This window comes from Ovis aries, chromosome 2 (genome assembly GCF_016772045.2).
Source record: "Ovis aries strain OAR_USU_Benz2616 breed Rambouillet chromosome 2, ARS-UI_Ramb_v3.0, whole genome shotgun sequence".
Classification (NCBI taxonomy): domain Eukaryota; kingdom Metazoa; phylum Chordata; class Mammalia; order Artiodactyla; family Bovidae; genus Ovis; species Ovis aries.
Window position 1 is genome coordinate 107,642,128 of NC_056055.1, and position 19,102 is coordinate 107,661,229.

Consider the following 19,102-nt stretch of genomic DNA (forward strand, 5'->3'; position numbering starts at 1 on the left):
GCCCACACCTCATCAGGACCACACTCCTGCAAGGGAGACTTAGGGAGGGTGAAAATTCACCCAGTTTCAAATGGGAGACAAGGGCTGCAGGGACAGCAAGAACACCATTTTGGGGGAGTTTTATTTTGTTATGTTTCAGTCGTGAAGTTGGGTCTGACTCCTTGCCACCACCATGGACGGCAACCCACCAGTCCTCCCTGTCCTTCCGTCTCTCCCGGAGTTCTGCTCAAATTCATGTACCTTGAGTCAGTAACCATTTCATCTTCTGTTACCCCTTTTTCCTCCTGCTCTCAGTCTTTCCCAGCATCAGGGTCTTTTCCGGTGAGTTGGCTCTTCACATCAGGTGGCCAAATTATTAGAGCTTCAGTTTCATCATCTGTTCTTCCAATGAATATTCAGAGTTGATTTCCTTTAGGACTGACTAGTTTGATCTCCTTGCAGTCCAAGGAACTCTCAAGAGTCTTCTCCAACACCACAGTTCCAAAGCATTTATTTTTTTGGCGCTCAGTTTTCTTAATGGAACAACTCTCACACCCATACATGACTACTGGAACAGCCATAACTTTGAGTAGATGGACCTTTGTCGGCAAAGTGATGTCTCTGTGTTTTAATACGCTGTCTAGGTTTGTCATAGCTTTCCTTCCAGGAGCAAGCATCATTTAATTTCATGGCTGCACTTCACCAGACATTTTTCTTTTAGCTCCATGAAACTTTTATTCTACCATGAAGCGTCACTTGTGTTGGGACTCAACAAACGGTTATCAAAATAAATTTAGAGTGTTGAATCCTCAGAGAAAAAGACCAGCCTGCTGACATTTCCTAAAGCAGTTTCCTCTAGTCTGGGAGAGAAGCCTGGAGGGAATGACCTGCAACAAGGTGGGAGGTTGGCCTCTCGCATTTCTCTTGAGCCTAATGAGAAAGATGCCCTGATCATGAGTCACCAAAGGAATGACACTGATCTGATGTCCTGACTTCATTTTGGAGGCTGTTTATCAGGATGGATGGAAATAGGGGAGACTTCGCGACACATGGGAGAAGAACTTCCCTGGGGGGGCGGTCTTGGGAACCTCTGAGCCCCACCCTGCTGGTGCCTCAGCTCCTGCAGAGCATCTGCCAGCTCTTCCACAGTGGGGACATCCATCAGCCTCTTTAGAAGCTGCGCATGAGCTCAGCCCGTTCCCCCGCAGCCTTTCTCTCTGGCCGTTTCAAACCTCACTGCGCTGACCCACACAGGCGGTTTTCTGGAGGCCAAGTGAAGTCTGAGGGCTGTTGGAACAAGGTCATTAGCTCTCCTCCGGTTCAGTCTCTCCTGTCGCTCCCAGTCCATGTCTGAGGGCATCTGTCTTCCGGACTAGCTGGCCTGCTGAGCATTTCCGGGTCTCTGCATAGATATTTCATCTTTCTTTGAGCTCTCATTCTTTAGAAATCATTCTCTCCTGACCGAAGGCGCTTCCAGGGATGGTGCGGGTCTGACCCTGGCCACTCGCTGGTGGGGAGACGGTGATGAGAAGTGACTGCTTGCTCAAGCGCCGTGTTCCTTTTGTGAGGCTGTTTCTTTGACATCTCAGCTGCTCCAACACTTCCCCACTTCTTCCTCCAGGACATTAAAAAAAAATTATCTTGAGGAAGACAAAGCATGACTGTTTCTCTTTCTTTCTCTCTACCTCACCCCTGCTATGCTTCATCACCTCGAATCCCTTCTATATAGGATGGGGGGGGGCCCTTGTTTGGGACCCCTGGGTCCTGGGTGCTTAATCCTTTGTCAAGAATCCAGAGCCTCGGTGATAGAAGTGGACCCTTGTGATTTGAGATGCACTGTCTAGATTCTGGCCCTAAAGGGGGCTTTTGCCCATGCTGCATTTTTTCCCCACTGCAAGATCTGAATACACGGGGTCTTGGATGATCGGCGCATTACAGATGACCACATTACGAATTACGTAACAATTTGCTGCATGATACAAATGTGAATAGCAGGCAGCAGTAAAGCAAAATGCTTTTCCACATCATATGCTTTCCTTCACGCATCCATGGTACACACATATGCGCGTGCTAACATACGACTACAAAAATACTTGGAAAAAAAGTGATTTGGAGGATTTACTCTTTGTGCCATTGGAGTGCCATTTGAGCTTCTCTGGTGGCTCAGCAGTAAAGAATTCGCCTGCAATGTAGGAGATGCAGGTCTGATCCCTTGGGTCAGGAAGATCACTTGGAATAGGAAATGCAACCTACCCCGGTATTCTTGCCTGGAGAATCCCATGGACAGAGGAGCCCGGTGGGCTACAGTCCATGGGGTCACAAAGAGTTGGACACAACTGAGCAACTAGACAACCACAACAGTCTGTGTGCCACACTGAAAAGGAAAACAAAAAGAAAACTATCCTCAGTTAACTTTTATTGTTGAAGACAGAGGACAAAGGGAAACAAACTTAAAAAAAATCTTAGTATTTATTTTCAGTGAAAAGTTTACAGTCTAAGGGAAGGATGTTGGCAACTGGCAGAAATGCTCACCTTTACTTTCTGCAACTGTTTCTAGGGAAGTTTCCCAGTTGAGTTAAGCACAGTGAGATACTGTTACACGTACAAAGACTTTTAATTAAACTTGCAGCATTTTTAAAAGATGAGAGGAACCATAGCGCAGTCATATCAGCACAATGTTTTTGAAAAGATCCTGGCCAGAGGTTTACCACCAAAAAGTGTTTTTTTTATCCCTCAGGATATAACTCAAGAAAAATATGGTCTAGGCTAGATAGGCTGATATACTGAAAAACAAGGTTAAGCAAATTATTTAACCATACTATACCTTCTTTTAATTTTCAATATTATTCTATAGTAGCATGAAGTTCACCAACAGAGGAAGGGGCGATAATAATTCAACTGTTAATACAGTGATTAATGCCTGGCACTTAATGGTAGGGGCCTTGACTTAATTATTACAGTTAGCGGAGAAATGTAAGTGATTAAAACAGATATTTACGATGATACTATAATACTGCCTGTTTTTGGTCTTCTAGCTACGTGATCGTGACTTAAAGAGCTTTAAAGGTAGGAGGTTGGGATTAACAGATACACTCTACTATGTGTTTTTGTGATTCTGTCACTAAGTCATGTCCATTCCTCTGCGACCCTATAGGCTGCAACACCCCAGGCTTCCCTGTCCTTCTGAGTCTCCCGGAGTTTGCTCCAACTCATGTCCATTGAGTCAGTGATGCCATCCAACCATCTCAATCTCTGTCTCTCACTTCTCCTCCTGCCCTCAATCTTTCCCAGCATCAGGGTCTTTTCCAGTGAGTAAGCTGTTCGGATCAGGTGGCCAAAGTCTTGGAGCTTCAGCTTTAGCATCAGTCCTTCCAATGAATACTCAGGGTTGATTTCCTTTAGGATGGACTGATTTGATCTCCTCATTACCCATGGGACTCTCAAGAGTCTTCTCCAGCACCACAGTGTGAAAGCATCAGTTCTCCAGTGCTCAGCCTTCTTTATGGTCCAACTCTCATAGCCACACATGACTACCAGAAAAACCATAGCCTTGACTATACAGATCCTTATCTCTGCCTTTTAATACACTGTCCAGGTTTGTCATAGCGTTTCTTCCAAGGACCAAGCATCTTTCAATTTATGGCTGCAGTCACCATCCACAGTGATTTTGGAGCCCAAGAAAATAAAACCTGTCACTGTTTCCACTTTTTCCCCAATCTATTTGCCATGAAGTGATGGGACTAGATGCCATGATTTTAGCTTTTCAAATGTTCCATTTTAAGCCAGTTTTTTTACTTTCCTCTTTCATCTTCATCAAGAGGCTCTTTAGTTTCTCTTCACTTTCTGCCATTAGGGTGGTATCATCTGCATATCTGAGATTGTTGATGTTTCTCTTGGCAGTCTTGGTTCCAGCTTGTGACTCACCTAGCTGGCCATTTCACATGATATACTCTGTATAGGAATTAAATAAGCAGGGTGACAATATACAGCCTTGATGTGCTCTTTTCCTAGTTTTGAACTAGTCCACTGTGTATGTCCGGTTCTAACTGTTGCTTCTTGACATGCATACAGGTTTCTCAGAAGACAGGTAAGGTAGTCTGGCATTCCCATCTCTTTAGGATTTTCCAGTTTGCCATGACCCACACAGTCAAAGGCTTTACCATAGTCAATGAAGCAGAAATACATATTTTTTTCTGGGATTCCCTTGCTTTTTCTATGATCCAACAGATGTTGGCAACTTGATCTCTGGTTCCTCTGCCTCTTCTAAATCCAACTTGTACCTTTGAAAGTTCTTGGTTCGTGTACTGCTGAAGCCTGCTGCTGCTGTTAAGTCATGTCAGTTGTGTCTGACTCTGTGTGAACCAATAGACGGCGGCTCACCAGGCTCCCGGCCCTGGGATTCTCCAGGCAAGAACGCTGGAGTGGATTGCCATTTCCTTCACTGTTGCATGAAAGCGAAAAGTGAAAGTGAAGTTGCTCAGTTGTGTCTGACTCTTCGCGACCCCGTGGGCTGTAGCCTACCAGGCTCCTCCGTTCGTGGGATTTCCCAGGCAAGAGGACTGGAATGGGTTGCCATTGCCTTCTCCATGCTGAAGCCTAACTTGATTTTGAGCATTACCTTGCTAGCATGTGGAATGGGTGCAATTTTACAGTAGTTTGAACTTTCTTTGGCACTGTGGTTCTTTGGGATTGAAATTAAAACTGGTCTTTTCCCATTCCTGCTGAGTTTCCCAAGTTTGCTGGCATATTGAGTGCAGCATTTTAACAGCATCATCTTTTAGGATTTTAAATACTGTTTGTAGAATAGATGAACAACAAGGACCCACTCTATAGCCCAGGGAACTATATTCAATATCTTGTAATAACTTAAAATGGAGAAAGTCTGAAGTGAGTGTGTATACACACGTGTGCATGTATGTTCAGTCGTGTCTGACTATTTGCAACGTCATGGACTGTGGCCCACCAGGATCCTCTGTCCATGTATAGCCATATATAAGTATAACTGAATCACCCTGCTGTAGACCTGAAACAAATCAACTGTACTTCAATTAAAACATTTTTTTAAATGAAGAGCTTTAAAGGAGGAACTTTCTTCTAATAATAAATATTTATTAAACTGAGTTACAGTCAGTTTAGATTTTGAATGAGTTGGGATTTTATCATTTCTAAGTGATGGCTTTTAACTCCAGTCAATCATAAAGGAAATCAGTCCTGAATATTCATTGGAAGGACTGATACTGAAGCTGAAGTTCCAATACTTTGGCCACCTGATGCAAAGAACTGACTCACTGGAAAAGACCCTGATGCTAGGAAAGGTTGGGAGGCAGGAGGAGAAGGGGATGACAAAGGATGAGATGGTTGGATGGCATCACCAACTCAGTGGACGTGAGTTTGAATAGGGTCCGAGAGTTGGTGATGGACAGGGAAGCCTGGCATGTGCAATCCATAGGGTCACAAAGAGTTGGCCACAACTGACTGAACTGAACTGAACTGATTTATTTATTTAGCTGCGTTGGGCCTTAGTTGTGGCATGTGGGGTCTTTTGAGGCACACAGACTTGCTGGTTGCAGCACATAAGTGTGGGCTTCAGTAGCTGGTGGCACTTGGGCTTAGTAGCTCTGTGGCAAGTGGGATATTAGTCCCCCAATTCAGGATCGAACCTGCATCCCCTGCATTGCAAGGTGGATTCCTAACCACTGGACCACCAGAGAAGTCCCCTAAGAGATGGCTTTTAGATGTATTACACAGTTCTAAACACATTCAACATCAACAAAACTAGCTTTAAAAGGTATTTTCAAAATGTGAAACTGTATCAGAAAAATGAACAATCCAATAAAAAAAAGGGCCAAAGAACTAAAGACACATTTCTCCCAAGAAGACACACAGATGGCTAACAAACACATGAAAAGATGCTCAACGTCACTCATGGTCAGAGAAATGCAAATCAAAACCGCAATGAGGTATCATCTCACGACGGTCAGAATGGCTGCTGTCAAAAAGTCTACAAACAATAAATGCTGGAGAGGGTGTGGAGAAAAGGGAACCCTCTTACACTGTTGGTGGGAATGCAAACTAGTACAGCCACTATGGAGAACAGTGTGGAGATTCCTTAAAAAACTGGAAATAGAACTGCCTTATGACCCAGCAATCCCACTGCTGGGCATACACACCGAGGAAACCAGAACTGAAAGAGACGCATGTACCCCAATGTTCATCGCAGCACTGTTTATAATAGCCAGGACATGGAAACAACCTAGATGTCCATCAGCAGATGAATGGATAAGAAAGCTGTGGTACATACACACAATGGAGTATTACTCAGCCATTAAAAAGAATACATTTGAATCAGTTCTAATGAGGTAGGTGAAACTGGAGCCTATTATACAGAGTGAAGTAAGCCAGAAAGAAAAACACCAATACAGTATACTAATGCATATATATGGAATTTATAAGATGGTAATGATGACCCTGTATGCAAGACAGCAAAAGAGACACAAATATAAAGAACAGACTTTTGGACTCTGTGGGAGAAGGCGAGGGTGGGATGATTTGAGAGAATAGCATTGAAACATGTATATCACCATATGTGAAACAGATCACCAGTGCAAAATCGATGCATGAAGCAGGGCACCCAAAACCGGTGCTCTGGGACAACCCAGAGGAATGGGTGGAGGGAGGTGGGAGGGGCGTTCAGGATGGTGGGACACAGGTACACCCATGGCTGATTCATGTTGATGTATGGCAGAAGCCTCCACAATATTTCAAAGCCTCCAATAAAATAAATAAATAAAATTTTTAAAAAAGAATGAACAACATTTTTTTAGTCAAAAAATTTTTTTTAATGTGAAACTGTGGATCTAAGCCAAAGGGTGGATCCCAGACCATCAGAGTTTTCATCACCTAGGAGCTTGTTAGGAATGTAACTTCTTGGACCCCACCCCAGACTGAATGAATCAGAATTTGGGGTGGGGATGAGAAGGTGGCTCAGCAATCTGTTTTTATTTAATTTTATTTTATTATTGACACCTCATGGCTTGCAGGATCTTAGTTCCCTGATCAGGGGTCAAACCTGGGGCCCTGGTGATGAGAGCGCTGAGTCCCAACCACTGGACCCCCTGGAAAGCCTCAGCAATCTGTTTTGACAGTCCCTTCAGGTACTATGGGGGCTTCCCTGGTGGCTTAGTGGTAAAGAATCCACCTGCTTTGCAGGAGACATGGGTTCAATCCCTGGGTCAGGATGATCCCCTGGAGGGGGAAATGGCAACCCACTCCAGTATTCTTGCCTGCGAAACCCCATGGACAGAGGAGCCTGGCGGGCTACAGTCCATTGGTTTGCAAAGAGTCAGACATGACTTAGTGACTAAACCAACAGGACTACCAGGTACTACAGTTTAATAACCACTGGCTTAATGCACGTGAGAAGATTTTTGAAATAAGGTGTTTTTGGATGTGTTCCTCTCAAGGTAAATGTAGCTCTAGATTACCCCTGACCATTCTTTAGACATCTGCATCCATATATAAGATCATGACAACCACAGCAGAGAATTAACTTGGGTTTATTAATACTAGTGCTAAGGCATTAAGAGCTAGGGCACAAAGCAGTGTATTATCTCTATTTGCAGAATTTTCTGTATCTAGCAGGCTTTAGTATCCCCGAGAACTTCTGATTTAGTATCCCCAGAAGAGAAAAAATTCCCACAGAGCGAGCTGACATCAGTGCATTTCAGAGTCTCAAATGGCTAATAGGTGTACTTGGACAGCACATTTCAGAAAGAATATTGAACCTATGGCTGATTCATGTTGATGTTTGGTAGAAACCAATGCAGTGTTGTAAAGCAATTATCCTTCAATTAAACATAAGTAAATTAAAAAGAAAGAATACTGAGTGCTCAGTCATTTCAGTCCTGTCCAACCGTTTGTGACCCCACAGACTGTAGTCTGATGGGCTGAACCCATGAAGACTCCCAGCGCACACGGTGTTTGCTTGAGGGTTTCTCCTCCAGAGCTGAGCGCACAGCTTTAGGTGACTGCTCCTTCAGAGCACCCTGGACATCTCATTAGGAGGGAATAACCCGGCACGCAGTGTGCTGCTCTCCCTTTCCCAAGCATGTGAGGAGAAAAACAAACATCATTATGGGTTAAAAGCAGAGCCCTCCCCTCCCCACCCCTGAAGGACTGTTAACACATTCTGAAGTAACTCAGAGCCTCTCATATTTGGTTTGACCGTGAGCCAGTGACCCTACAGTGAGGTGCGGACACCATGGAGACGGGCAGAACTGAGACGTCAGCATCCAGGCCTGGATTCTGGGCCAGGCTGTGTGTGAACTTGTTGTATGACTTTGACCTGACACACCCCTTGACCTGAGTCCTGCAGTTTCTTATTCTCTTCCTCCTCCTCCTTTTTTTAAACCTAAGAACTAACCATTTTATTTATTTATTTTTAAATTTTTGGCCATGCCTCATGGCATGAGGGATCTTCCCCAATTAGGGGTAGAACCCCTGCCCCCACTGGAAGCAGAGTCCTAACCACTGGACCACCAGGGAAATCCCTGTAGTTTCTTCTTAAGGATGGTAATATAATCCACCATTGGCTGTAACCACTGGGTGGTTACAATAGCAGAAGGAGATGAATGTAAAATCATTCTGAAAAACAAAAGCAATATTGTAAATAGAATCTACTTATCATCTATTTATTTACCTGTATCTGATACCATAATATTAAGAATTAATAATATGCTGCAGGTGGGGATCTACTGTTTTCAGCTTGCAAAAGTGGAAAATGACTTAGTTGATTTCAAATAAATTTTTTAAATCATGAGCAAAACATTTAATCTAGAATTGTTTTGATGCAGCAAAACTATTTAGATGGATATAAGGTTGCTCAGATGGTAAATGATCCACCTGCAATGCAGGAGACCCAGGTTCGACCCCTGGGTCGGGAAGATCCCCTGGAGAAGGGAATGGCTAGCCACTCCAGTATTCTTGCCTGGGAAATCCCAGAAATGGAGGAGGCCTGGTGGGCTACAGTCCCTGGGGTCACAAGAAATTGAACATGACTGAGTGATTGAGCACACACATCTCATACCATAATATTGAGAATTAATAATATGGCTGCTGATAGGGAGCTATTGTTTTCAGCTTGGAAAAGTAGAAAATGACTTAGTTGATTTCAAATACTTTTTTTTTTATATCATGAAAAAAAATTCAACTAGGATTACCTTGACATGGCAAACAGATAGTTATTAGAAGCCCTAATTGAAAAGCCTCCATCAACCAACTTGTAAAGAACCATGTGAATGCTTTAGACAATCCCCAAATAAAACTGGTTGTCATCTGGTCCTGTGTAAAGGGAAGGGGTGAGACTCATGATTTCCTGTTGACACTGGGCATTTATAAGTACTGGACGTTTTAATTTTCTATAGAGGAACTAGGAAGGAAACAGGCAGGTAGATTATAGAGCAACCAGATACTTTTCTATACAAAGTAGGACATTTTTATGAGTAAAAGGAAGCATGAATGATAATTGTTGTTGTTGAGTTGCCCAGTCATATCTGACTCTCTGCGTTCCCATGGACTGCAGCACGCCAGGCCTGCAGCACACCGTCTCCCAAAGTTTTCCCAAGTTCATGTCCATTGAGTCAGGGATGCCATCCAGCCATCTCATTCTCTGCCACCCCCTTCTCCTGCCTTCAGTCTTTCCCTGCATCAGGGTCTTCTCTAATGAGCTGGCTGTTTGCATCAGGGGGTCAAAGTATTAGAGCTTCAGCTTCAGCATCAGTCCTTCCAATGAATATTCAGGCTTGATTTCCCTTAAGACTGACTGATTTGATCTCTGTGTAATGATAATTAACCAGGCACAAACTAGGACTGTTCCTGGTAAACCAGGACCTGTGCCTCTGAGTTACAAACTAGTAAACTCACCTTCACAAGGTGAGGTCAGGATAGAAGATTCTTCAGTGTCCAGGCTTTCTGTACTGAGGCTGACCCGGGCACACGTGGTGGGCAGCAGACTGTAGGGACCCTGCGGACTGTCTCCTGATGTGCTGAGGGGGGCCACTTCAGGCCGCAAGGGCAGAAGAAATGAGCCCAGGTTTCTTTGAAGTGCAGCATCAGAGACGCACCTGAGCTGGCATCTCTGAAGCCGCAGGACCAGGCACACCAGCCTGGCATGTAGGGAGCAGAGACGAGTGACTGTGATAACAGCTCCCGGCCAGTGTCAAGTCCACCAAATAGAGTCGCCAAGAGCTCCCAGGTCTCTGGCAAGGGCTCCAGACATAAATCAAAGAGCAATCTTCTCATACTGGCGGCGTGGAGGACCGGCCACTTGTCACCTGTCAGTGTTCCCACTTTGGCCACACACATGGAGAGTAATTACAGCCAGCTGGCGGTGTCATCTGAGAGTTATGATGGCCAGAGCAGGACCTGGGGATGCTGTAAAAACAGGGGATGAAGGGCACCCGTGTCTGGACATGTGGCCTACCTGTCATTGTTGCCATCGGCTCCCAGAGTCACAGGAAATCCCTGAGAAATAGTTTCCCTCTGAGGTGTTCCCTCTCAGGATTTATATAAAATGCCCTCTTTCTTAATATCTCCAGCACCTGCTTGTGAAAGAATATTTCTGCCTCATATCCGTGTCAGGGGAAGAGGCCTCAGGAGATCTTCCAAAAGGGATTCTAGGGATAAATCAGTGTTCACAAGAATCTCATGTTACTGTTGTTGAGTGGCTCAGTTGTGTCTGACTCTGTGGGATTTCCCAGGCAAGAATACTGGATGGGCTACAAATCCCTTCTCCAGGGGATCTCCTGTGTTTGCAGGTGGATTCTTCACTGCTCAGCTGCCCGGGAAGCCTGAACGCTCTTCTCAGGTGGCGCTAGTGGTAAGGAACCTGATTGCCAAAGCCGGAGACATAAGGGATGTGGGTTTGATCCCTGGGTTGAGAAGTTTCTCGGCAGAAGGAAACGGCAACCCACTCCAGTATTCTTGCCTGGAGAATCCCATGGACAGAGGAGCCTGGCGGGCTACAGTCCATAGGGTTGCTAAGAGTCAGACACAGCTAAAGCGACTGAGCTCTCAAGCACCAACTCACAAAAGAATCCTGGGCCTTGCATTACACACTGAGGACTCTGAGATAGTGAATGCATTTAAAAACAGTCTTGTGATCATGTCGGTGTTTTAAATTAAGTAGTGATAGACCTAGAAGCAGCACATTGTTATTGCCATGGTATTCATCAGCCTTGGAACACATGAAAATCCCCTGATTAGTTCGCAACTGTTTTCCAGCACAGCCTTTTCTTGGTAAACACATTAAAAAGGGGTTTGAAAGGTTAGCTATGTTCTAACTTCTGGGAAAAATCATTTCTTATCCTGGAGAAGTAGCAGTTCCCAAGGCCAGATGAACTTTCTGCTTTTTTCCCTCCAATTCTGATAAAAGAGTGGGTCAGAACTCTGCTGCTACAACTTCTAAATCCTGTTCTTTCCAGGAAAGATAATCTCTCCAGTGACCATTCAGACCTCTTGCCAAATAAATACACAAACATATGTAATGTTCTATGTTTCAGAACAGTCATGGTGGTGTTTGAAGGAAGCAGATTCCCACCCTCGGTGATGCTGGGAAATTGGACGTGTTCATGTCACTGCCAGGCCCTTCTGCCCAGGGGGAGATTCTGAGACTTCCTTTTATTCTATTTGGATGTTCGGTCTTCTCACACGTCTAACAATTACTTGGCAGTTTAAGGGTTTTTTTTCTTGTTTTTTTTTTTTTTTTTTTTAAGTATTTATCTATCTATTTGAGTCGCACCAGATCTTAGCTGCAGCATGTGGGATCTAGTTCTCCGACTGGGGATCAAACCCCGGCCCTCTGCATTGGGAGCGGGCAGTCTTAACCACTGAGTCACAGGGAAGTCCCTTGAGGATCTAATTTTGGCTTTCGTATCCCAGGCTTCTCTTGGAAAAAATCTTCTAGTTTTAATTTTTTTTTGTATTACATCCTTTAAGTCAAAGTAAGAGTACAAGGCCCTCTGAGATCAGGAAAGCAACCCATTGTGATCCCAGGTGTCCCACCTAAAGGCTGCAGTGTTCAGGTTCTCTCCGGGGTCAGTGCTGAGCGGGTTATGGCCAGCTTCCCCCGATGAGAGCGTCCTTGAATACTGCAGGTCCAGGCTTTCCAGGGCGCAGCCCATGGGGCTGGCTCTTTGGTGTGACTGTAAGCAGCAGTCAACTGTTTAATGACCTAGTGTGGATTTTTATAGACTCATCTCCTTCTACAACCAGGTTGCTCTCTGAACACTTGAGATAAATCTTCACCCACTCTCTGAAATTGTTCAACACACAGGTTAATTTCTCATTATCGATTTTCTCCACCATGCATCTTGAATGCTTCAAGATCTCTTGACCGACACACACGAAAATCTCTGCGACTGTCAATTTAAAAAGAATAGTTCTTCAAAAGAATGCTTGAAACATCAGTAAGGAGAATGAAGTAACTCTTCCCCACCTATTAGCAGGGCAGTGTAACTGGATGTTGGATTAGATTTCAAGGAGAGAACACAATCAGGAACATTTATAAGAAGCGGTTTCATCTGTTTAAGCTTCTGAACGTGAGTGCTACTCTCGTAGGTGTCCCCAGGCAGGTATGTTATTGTCATCGAGGACTGAACATTCCAAGTGAAATCAGAGTAATGACCTGAACCTTCTTGGATGAGGTAAGGGTCAATGCAACACAGGAGGAAAAGCACTGGACGCGAGGCACTAGAAGGCCCTTTCACCCTGTTAGAATTAGGACCATTTCCTCTAGGCTTTTGCTATTCATCTATGAAAACAAACAGATTGGATTCTAAGAGTCTTCCTAGTTCTAAAATTCAATGCTTCTCTATCCAAGACTCTCTCTCTCTCTCTCTCTCTCTCTCTCTCTCTATATATATATATATATATATATATATATATATATAATTAATATAAAACAGAGTTAAAACAACAAAACTCACTCCAGTGTTCTTTCCTGGAGAATCTCAGGGATGGGGGGAGCCTGGTGGGCTGCTGTCTGTGGGGTCTCAGAGTCAAACACGACTGAAGTGACTTAGCAGCAGCAGTAGCAGCAGCCAAACCACAAAAGCAAAAGAAAAACCATTTTCTACCTGGAAAAAAAAAAAGCTTGAGAAATGTCTGTATGACAAAATATCGTTCTTTCCTCTACAGGCTTATCTCCATATATTCTTCCCCTACCCCGACTGTTATGGAAGAGTAAAAAAAAAATTGTTTTAAGGATTAAATGTTCCATTTAGGTTTTAAATCATCCCTGGAATACTGCCCCATGAATAGAAAATGGGGTCAGAAGCACTTTATTAATGGAAAGTCTTTCAATGTGCGTCCAAGAAAAACAAAAGCATTATTAATATCTACACTATAAAACAAATGAACAACAACAAAAAGAAAAGCCAGCCCAAAGCAAGGCCCAACCAGTTCTATGTCCCCAGCCCTTACCAGACATAACTGAAGTGTACCAAGTCATTTTCACACTTTCTTGGAGTGTAGATTTATTTGGATTTAAGAATCTCCTCAACAAATTACATCAGCCTCACTCCATGTCCTTCCTTAATAAAACAACGACTGAACTAACATCAGACTCTGAAAATTCTAAAAATAATAGAAGAGTAAAAATAGATTTTCCTAGTGAAATTCCTCTCCTAAACCTTCCATGATTTTTCTGCTTCCATGAAATATTTCTCTTTGGAGTAACTCGGTAGCATAGTTTTTTATTTGTGTTTGTTTTCAACTGGATTCATACAAGGGCACTAAATTAGAACTCCAGCCGGCTTATGGAGCATGAACTTTTATGACCAGTAAGTTACCTCTGCTGTGAAAGGAAAGTGACAGACGTCAGTGATGGAGACGCGGGAAGTCGGTTTCGTGATGTAATTTAAGTCTCAGCACACCCATGGCAAAATAACACAAGAATGCAGAATGGTATGCGCACTCTAGAATCCTCTGCAGCACTCTGAACCATTCTAGTTGGAGAACGGGCTCATTCTAAATCTTCAACAGGCTGTCGGAGAGGCCACACCCTGCATCTCCACCCCCACCCACCCACTTAATAGGATCCATTCATAGCTACTCACTACTGCAGGATTTGACCTGAGAAATGCTAGGATTTGTTAACTCAGCAGTTGTTTGGAAAGGTCCCTAAGTCATCTGTGCCCTTGGCCAGCAAGGGGACTGCTCAAAGTTCTCGGAAGCAGCTGGCGAGGTTCTCAGCCAAGTTCTTCGGGATGCAGGAAGTTCTTTAGGATGCCCTACTTGGACAAGGCATTTACAGATATTTCCAACCAGGCTTCCTGGATCTAGGAAAAGTTATTCCTGACTCCTTTGACCCAGAGGCTGGCTAAAGTTGAATTTTTTATCATCTGTAGGGAATCACTCTTTTCGTCCTTCCGTTTTCTTTCTTCCTAGGAGCTGGCATGGTAGTTAAATTTTTCTAAAACAGTCATATTAATATGTTCAAAAACCCACTGCTGAGTCTCTGAGAGAGGATCGCATCTGGCCATGAAGATCTTCTTCTCTGCAGGGTTACAGTCCATGCAGCTGTTACTCACAGGATGGAACAACGTTCTGTCCTGCAGGGATGGGAAAGGAAGGGAGAGATGGACATCATGTATGGCGAATGTTTGGAACCCAAAATATACAGAGGAAGTAAACAATCCCTGCTATCTCAGTGTACATTGGCAGTGTGAGAAATAGAATACCTCCCAAGTCCAACAATGGGCTTCCCTGGTCGCTCAGCTGGTAAAGAAACCACCTGCAATGCAGGTGACCTCGGTTCCATTCCTGGGTCGGGAAGATCCCCTGGATAAGGGATGGGCTACCACTCCAGTATTTTGGGGCTTCCCTGTTGGCTCAATCAATAAAGAATCCACCCACAATGTGGGAGACCTGGGCTCGATCCCTGGGTTGGGGAGATCCCCTGGAGGAGGGGATGGCAACCCCCTCTGGTATTCTTGCCTGGGAAATCCCATGGACAGAGGAGTCTGGTGGGCTACAGTCCATGGGGTCGCAAAGAGTCGGACACCACTGAGCAACAGGCACAATACGCCTAGGAGGTGGTGTTGCCATGGGAAACCTGGTTTCCTAGGAACCATTGGTGCCATATGGGGCCTCCAGAAGGTTCAGCCAGAAACCATTCATTCATTCATTCATTTAAAAAAATGCAATCCATTCATTTCCTGCTCTGCGGTAAGCATCTTGCTACCTACTTAGGTTTTGAAGATGAGAAGTCTACGAGAAGTTGCTAGTTAAGTATCTAGTAATCCAGCTATTTGGGGGAGAGGGATGCATTCAGAAATGGTAATTTAGTTCATAGTAAACACTGCCATGGGGCTTCCCAGGTGGTTCGGTGGTAAAGAATCTGCCTACCAATGCAGAAGACACAGGAGACGTGGGTTCGACCCCTGGTTTGGGGAAGAGCCCCTGGAGGAGGAAATGGCAACCTACTCCAGGACTCTTGCCTGGAGAATCCCATGGACAGAGCAGCCTGGAGGGCTACAGTCTATGTGGTCACATAGAGTCAGACACGACTGAAGTGACTGAGCACGCACGCACAAACAGTGCCACACGCGTGCACACACACACACACACACTCACACACACAGAGGACCAGAAGAGTCATCATTTCCCTACTCTTTTATTTTCCAAGTTAATTAATTTATTTGGCTTCCTCAGGTCTTAGTTGCATCATTGCGGTGCATGAACTCTCTAGTGTAGGCTCAGTAGTTACCATGTGGGATCTTAGTTCCCCAACCAGGGATTGAACCCGCATCCCCTGCATTGCAAGGTGGATTCTTAACTGTGAGACCACCAGGGAAGTCCCTTCCCTACCCTTGTGCTGAGCCTGCAATGGGAAAGGGAAATAGCTGAGGACCAGGAACAAAGAGAGCTAGACGCAAGGTTGTGAGGGTCCCAGGATGAACACGGGGCTGGGGGCTCACAGGGCACAGGCAGGATCTCAAAGCACAAACTCAAATCCGTTGACTCGAGCTTCTGTCTCTTCCTGACCCTTTATTGGCATCGAAGCTCTTCCTGTGGTGTAACTGGCACTGTTTTCTGTCAAATGGAGGAGGCAGTGCTCCCTCAGTGCATGATAAAGCTTTGGATGAAGGTGTGAGCAGAACACAGAAGTTAAGTGGTGAGCAAGCCCCTGTGTGAACAGCCTCTATGAACCCACACCCCCTTTCCATTGCACGAGCAGGAAGAAGGCTGTCACTGGTATGAGAAAAGGATCTTTAACTAGTAATCAATGTTTTTGTCTCTTACAGCATCTATGCATTAAAAAAAAAAGTGCCCATAACATGTAAAAATGTCCCCAGACCACTGCTTAAAATTTTGGAACAAGGAATGTTTTGTTGTTTAGCTTAGGAAAACATTTAGAGGTTCTGGTGAATTTCTTTAACTGAGGAATATTAGACTTGGCATGCTTAGTGTGAAAGAGTCTCTCCGTCACCCCGTGTAAACAGTTCTGCGTTACCCTGGTTGTTAACCAATATTTAATGTCCTTCAGGACCCGGATGTTTGCATACTTGGGCGCCTGTGATAGCAGGAAGGTTAAGGGAGGAGGGAGGTGGCAACCCAAAGTGCCCTTTGCACGTCTCCACTTGGAGTGTACATACAGAGCGTCTGATACAAAGGTTCCCTTTCTCTCCTCTGTTCTCTTTTGAGTCTCGCAAGTTTATTGTGGATTTTATTTTCATTACAGCAAGAAGGCTGCCAAGGCCTCCTGCCCATTTTCCTCGTCCCCTGCTTCACTAGCTGCTGGTTGCCCCTGTGGAGCCCTATACCAAAGTCACAGGTATGGATCCCTGTATCAAGGTCACAGTATAAAAGTCTCTGGAACTGACCAAGCCCCATAGGAACTATTGCCATGAGCTTCCTGATTTCAACTGTCCAGTTCCCTGACCCCCCTACTATGTAAAATGTCCACCCTACTCTCCACTCTATAGCATCCTAGCTAATCATCTAATGCCACCGTTTCAGTAGGAATTTTCTCTGAGACTATAAAAATTGGCTGCAAGCTTGCAAAAACGTTTGGCTCTCCTGTGAGCTGGCCCGATGTTTTAACAGCATCTCCTGTTCTAGTAAACGTGATTCTCCTCTCATTCGGTCTCATGTCTGGAAATTCTTTTCCAACCTGCGCATGGATCATGAGAGACCCCAGGGCAGCTGGAGGGAGTTCCTCTTGCAAGGGTGAGACAGCAGATTCTTGAGGAGGAGGGCTATGCTCTGAACTCACCCGTTTCCTTCCTCCTGGGGTGGACGCTGACTCCAAGACGACAGACCCCCCCAACAACGCACACACACACTGCGGCCCCCTCGGCTCCCTGGGCAGCAGGCTCCTTGCCCCCCAGTCCTCCTTCTCAGCATCCCTCCCACTCCGTTTCCTGCCCCCACTCTCTGCCGGTTTAGCTACATAGGCCTAGTGTATTTAAATCAATTTCTCAAAGAGCATCCCTAAAGCTGTTATAGTCATGAAAATTCTACATGACCTGCTAAATTCTAAACTTCACTTTATTCCACATCTGTAAACTCCTCTTTCCTCTTAACCAGCCAGATTTCCTTCTATTGTCACCCTTGTCGATGTCTCAAGACAAGCAGAGGCTCATGGTTTCTCTCCCCGGACATGTATTTCCATAAAATGTAAAAAAATAAGCGGGGGCAGGGGGGAAGGAATAGAACATGTTTTAATTCTCTTCTTTCTCAGCTTGTGCCTCCCAGCTAGGATACAAAAGCCAAACCAGATTTTTCTGAACATTTTATCTGAATGTTATTTTCCGAGCCGCAAGGTGATCGCATTTTCCCAGCTCTCCAGCTGAAACTCAGGCTCTGGCAGACCCAGGTCTGCTCCTGGGGAGAGCCGGCGGGGCATGCAGACTCAGCACAACCCTGAGCCATCCAGCGGGCGTCTCTGTGACTGCTCTTCCGGTTCTCATACAAGCTGAAAAGCGGAGTCCCCCAAATCTATCTGCGTCTGAGGAGCCTCATCAATAAAACGAGGGGGCGGATAACATCCGTCCCTGAGGCCTCTCCCAGCTGTGAAATTGAATGAACGTTTTATTCCAAAGTTCACTGGAGACAGAGACAAATGATAGGGCATCAGATAGACTCTATCAGCCACGTTCAGTGGGCTAATAGATGACTCTCTGGTTCCAGACTGAGCTTCCGTGTCTTTGGCATTTCCAGCAGATCCTAAAGGGGAACATTCTGGAAGCATCTTTTTTTTTTTTTTTTTTTTGGCTGTTCCCGGTCTTAGCTGTGGGACATGGGATCTTTGGTTGCAGCAAGTGGGATCTAACCACTTGCTAACTAAGTTCTTTGACCAGGGATCGAGCCTGAGCCCCCTGCATTGGAAGCATGGAGTCTTAGCCACTGGACCACCAGAGAAGTCCCTGGAAGCATCTTTAGTGACCTCGGAACATACGTTTCCCACTTTGACCTTGTGTGCTTGCGCTAAGTCATCTCTTTTGTGTCTGACACTTTGCAAACCCATCGACTGTAGCCCCTCAGGCTCCTCCATCCATGGAATTCTCCAGTCAAGAATACTGGAGTGGGTTGCCATTTCCTCCTCCAGGGGATCTTTATACATTATCATCATTATGTTTCTTCTCAGCTAAGCTTTTGGATCTCTGAATGTCATTACTGATGCTTCTCCTGGCTGGTGCATCATCGTCTGTGAATGTAGTCTCTTGTCCTATGACGGTACTTCTTTAAAAAAAATAAATTATTGGAGTATAGTTGATTTATACCCTAGGGTAGGAAATGGCATGCCGCTCCAGTATTCTTGCCTGGAAAACCACATGGACAGAGGAGCCTACGGGCTACAATCCATGGGGTTGCAAAGAGCTGGACACGGCTGAGCAACTGAGCACACGGTTGATTTGCAGCGTCGTGTTAGTTTCTGCTGTACATCAAATCGAATCAGGTATATGAATACTTATATCCACTGTTTTAAAATTCTTTTCCCATATAGGCTGCTACAGCGTATTGAGTAGAGTTCCCTGTGCTATACAGCAGGTCCTTGTTGGCTATCCATCTTATAGCTAGTAGCATGTATGGAGTGGAATATTATTCAGCCATAAAAAAG

General features: G+C 44.9%; 1 protein-coding gene across 1 annotated transcript in view; it reads right to left on the minus strand.

Moving 5' to 3' along the window:
* Nucleotides 1-11,501: 11,501 nt before the first annotated feature.
* Nucleotides 11,502-19,102, minus strand: part of GALNTL6 (polypeptide N-acetylgalactosaminyltransferase like 6) — a 138,425-nt gene continuing 130,824 nt past the window's right edge. The window contains exon 6 of the mRNA XM_042243558.2: nucleotides 11,502-14,588. Within this exon, the coding sequence (XP_042099492.2) occupies nucleotides 14,421-14,588 (168 nt within the window). The 3' untranslated portion in view covers nucleotides 11,502-14,420. The remainder of the gene's footprint in view (nucleotides 14,589-19,102) is intronic.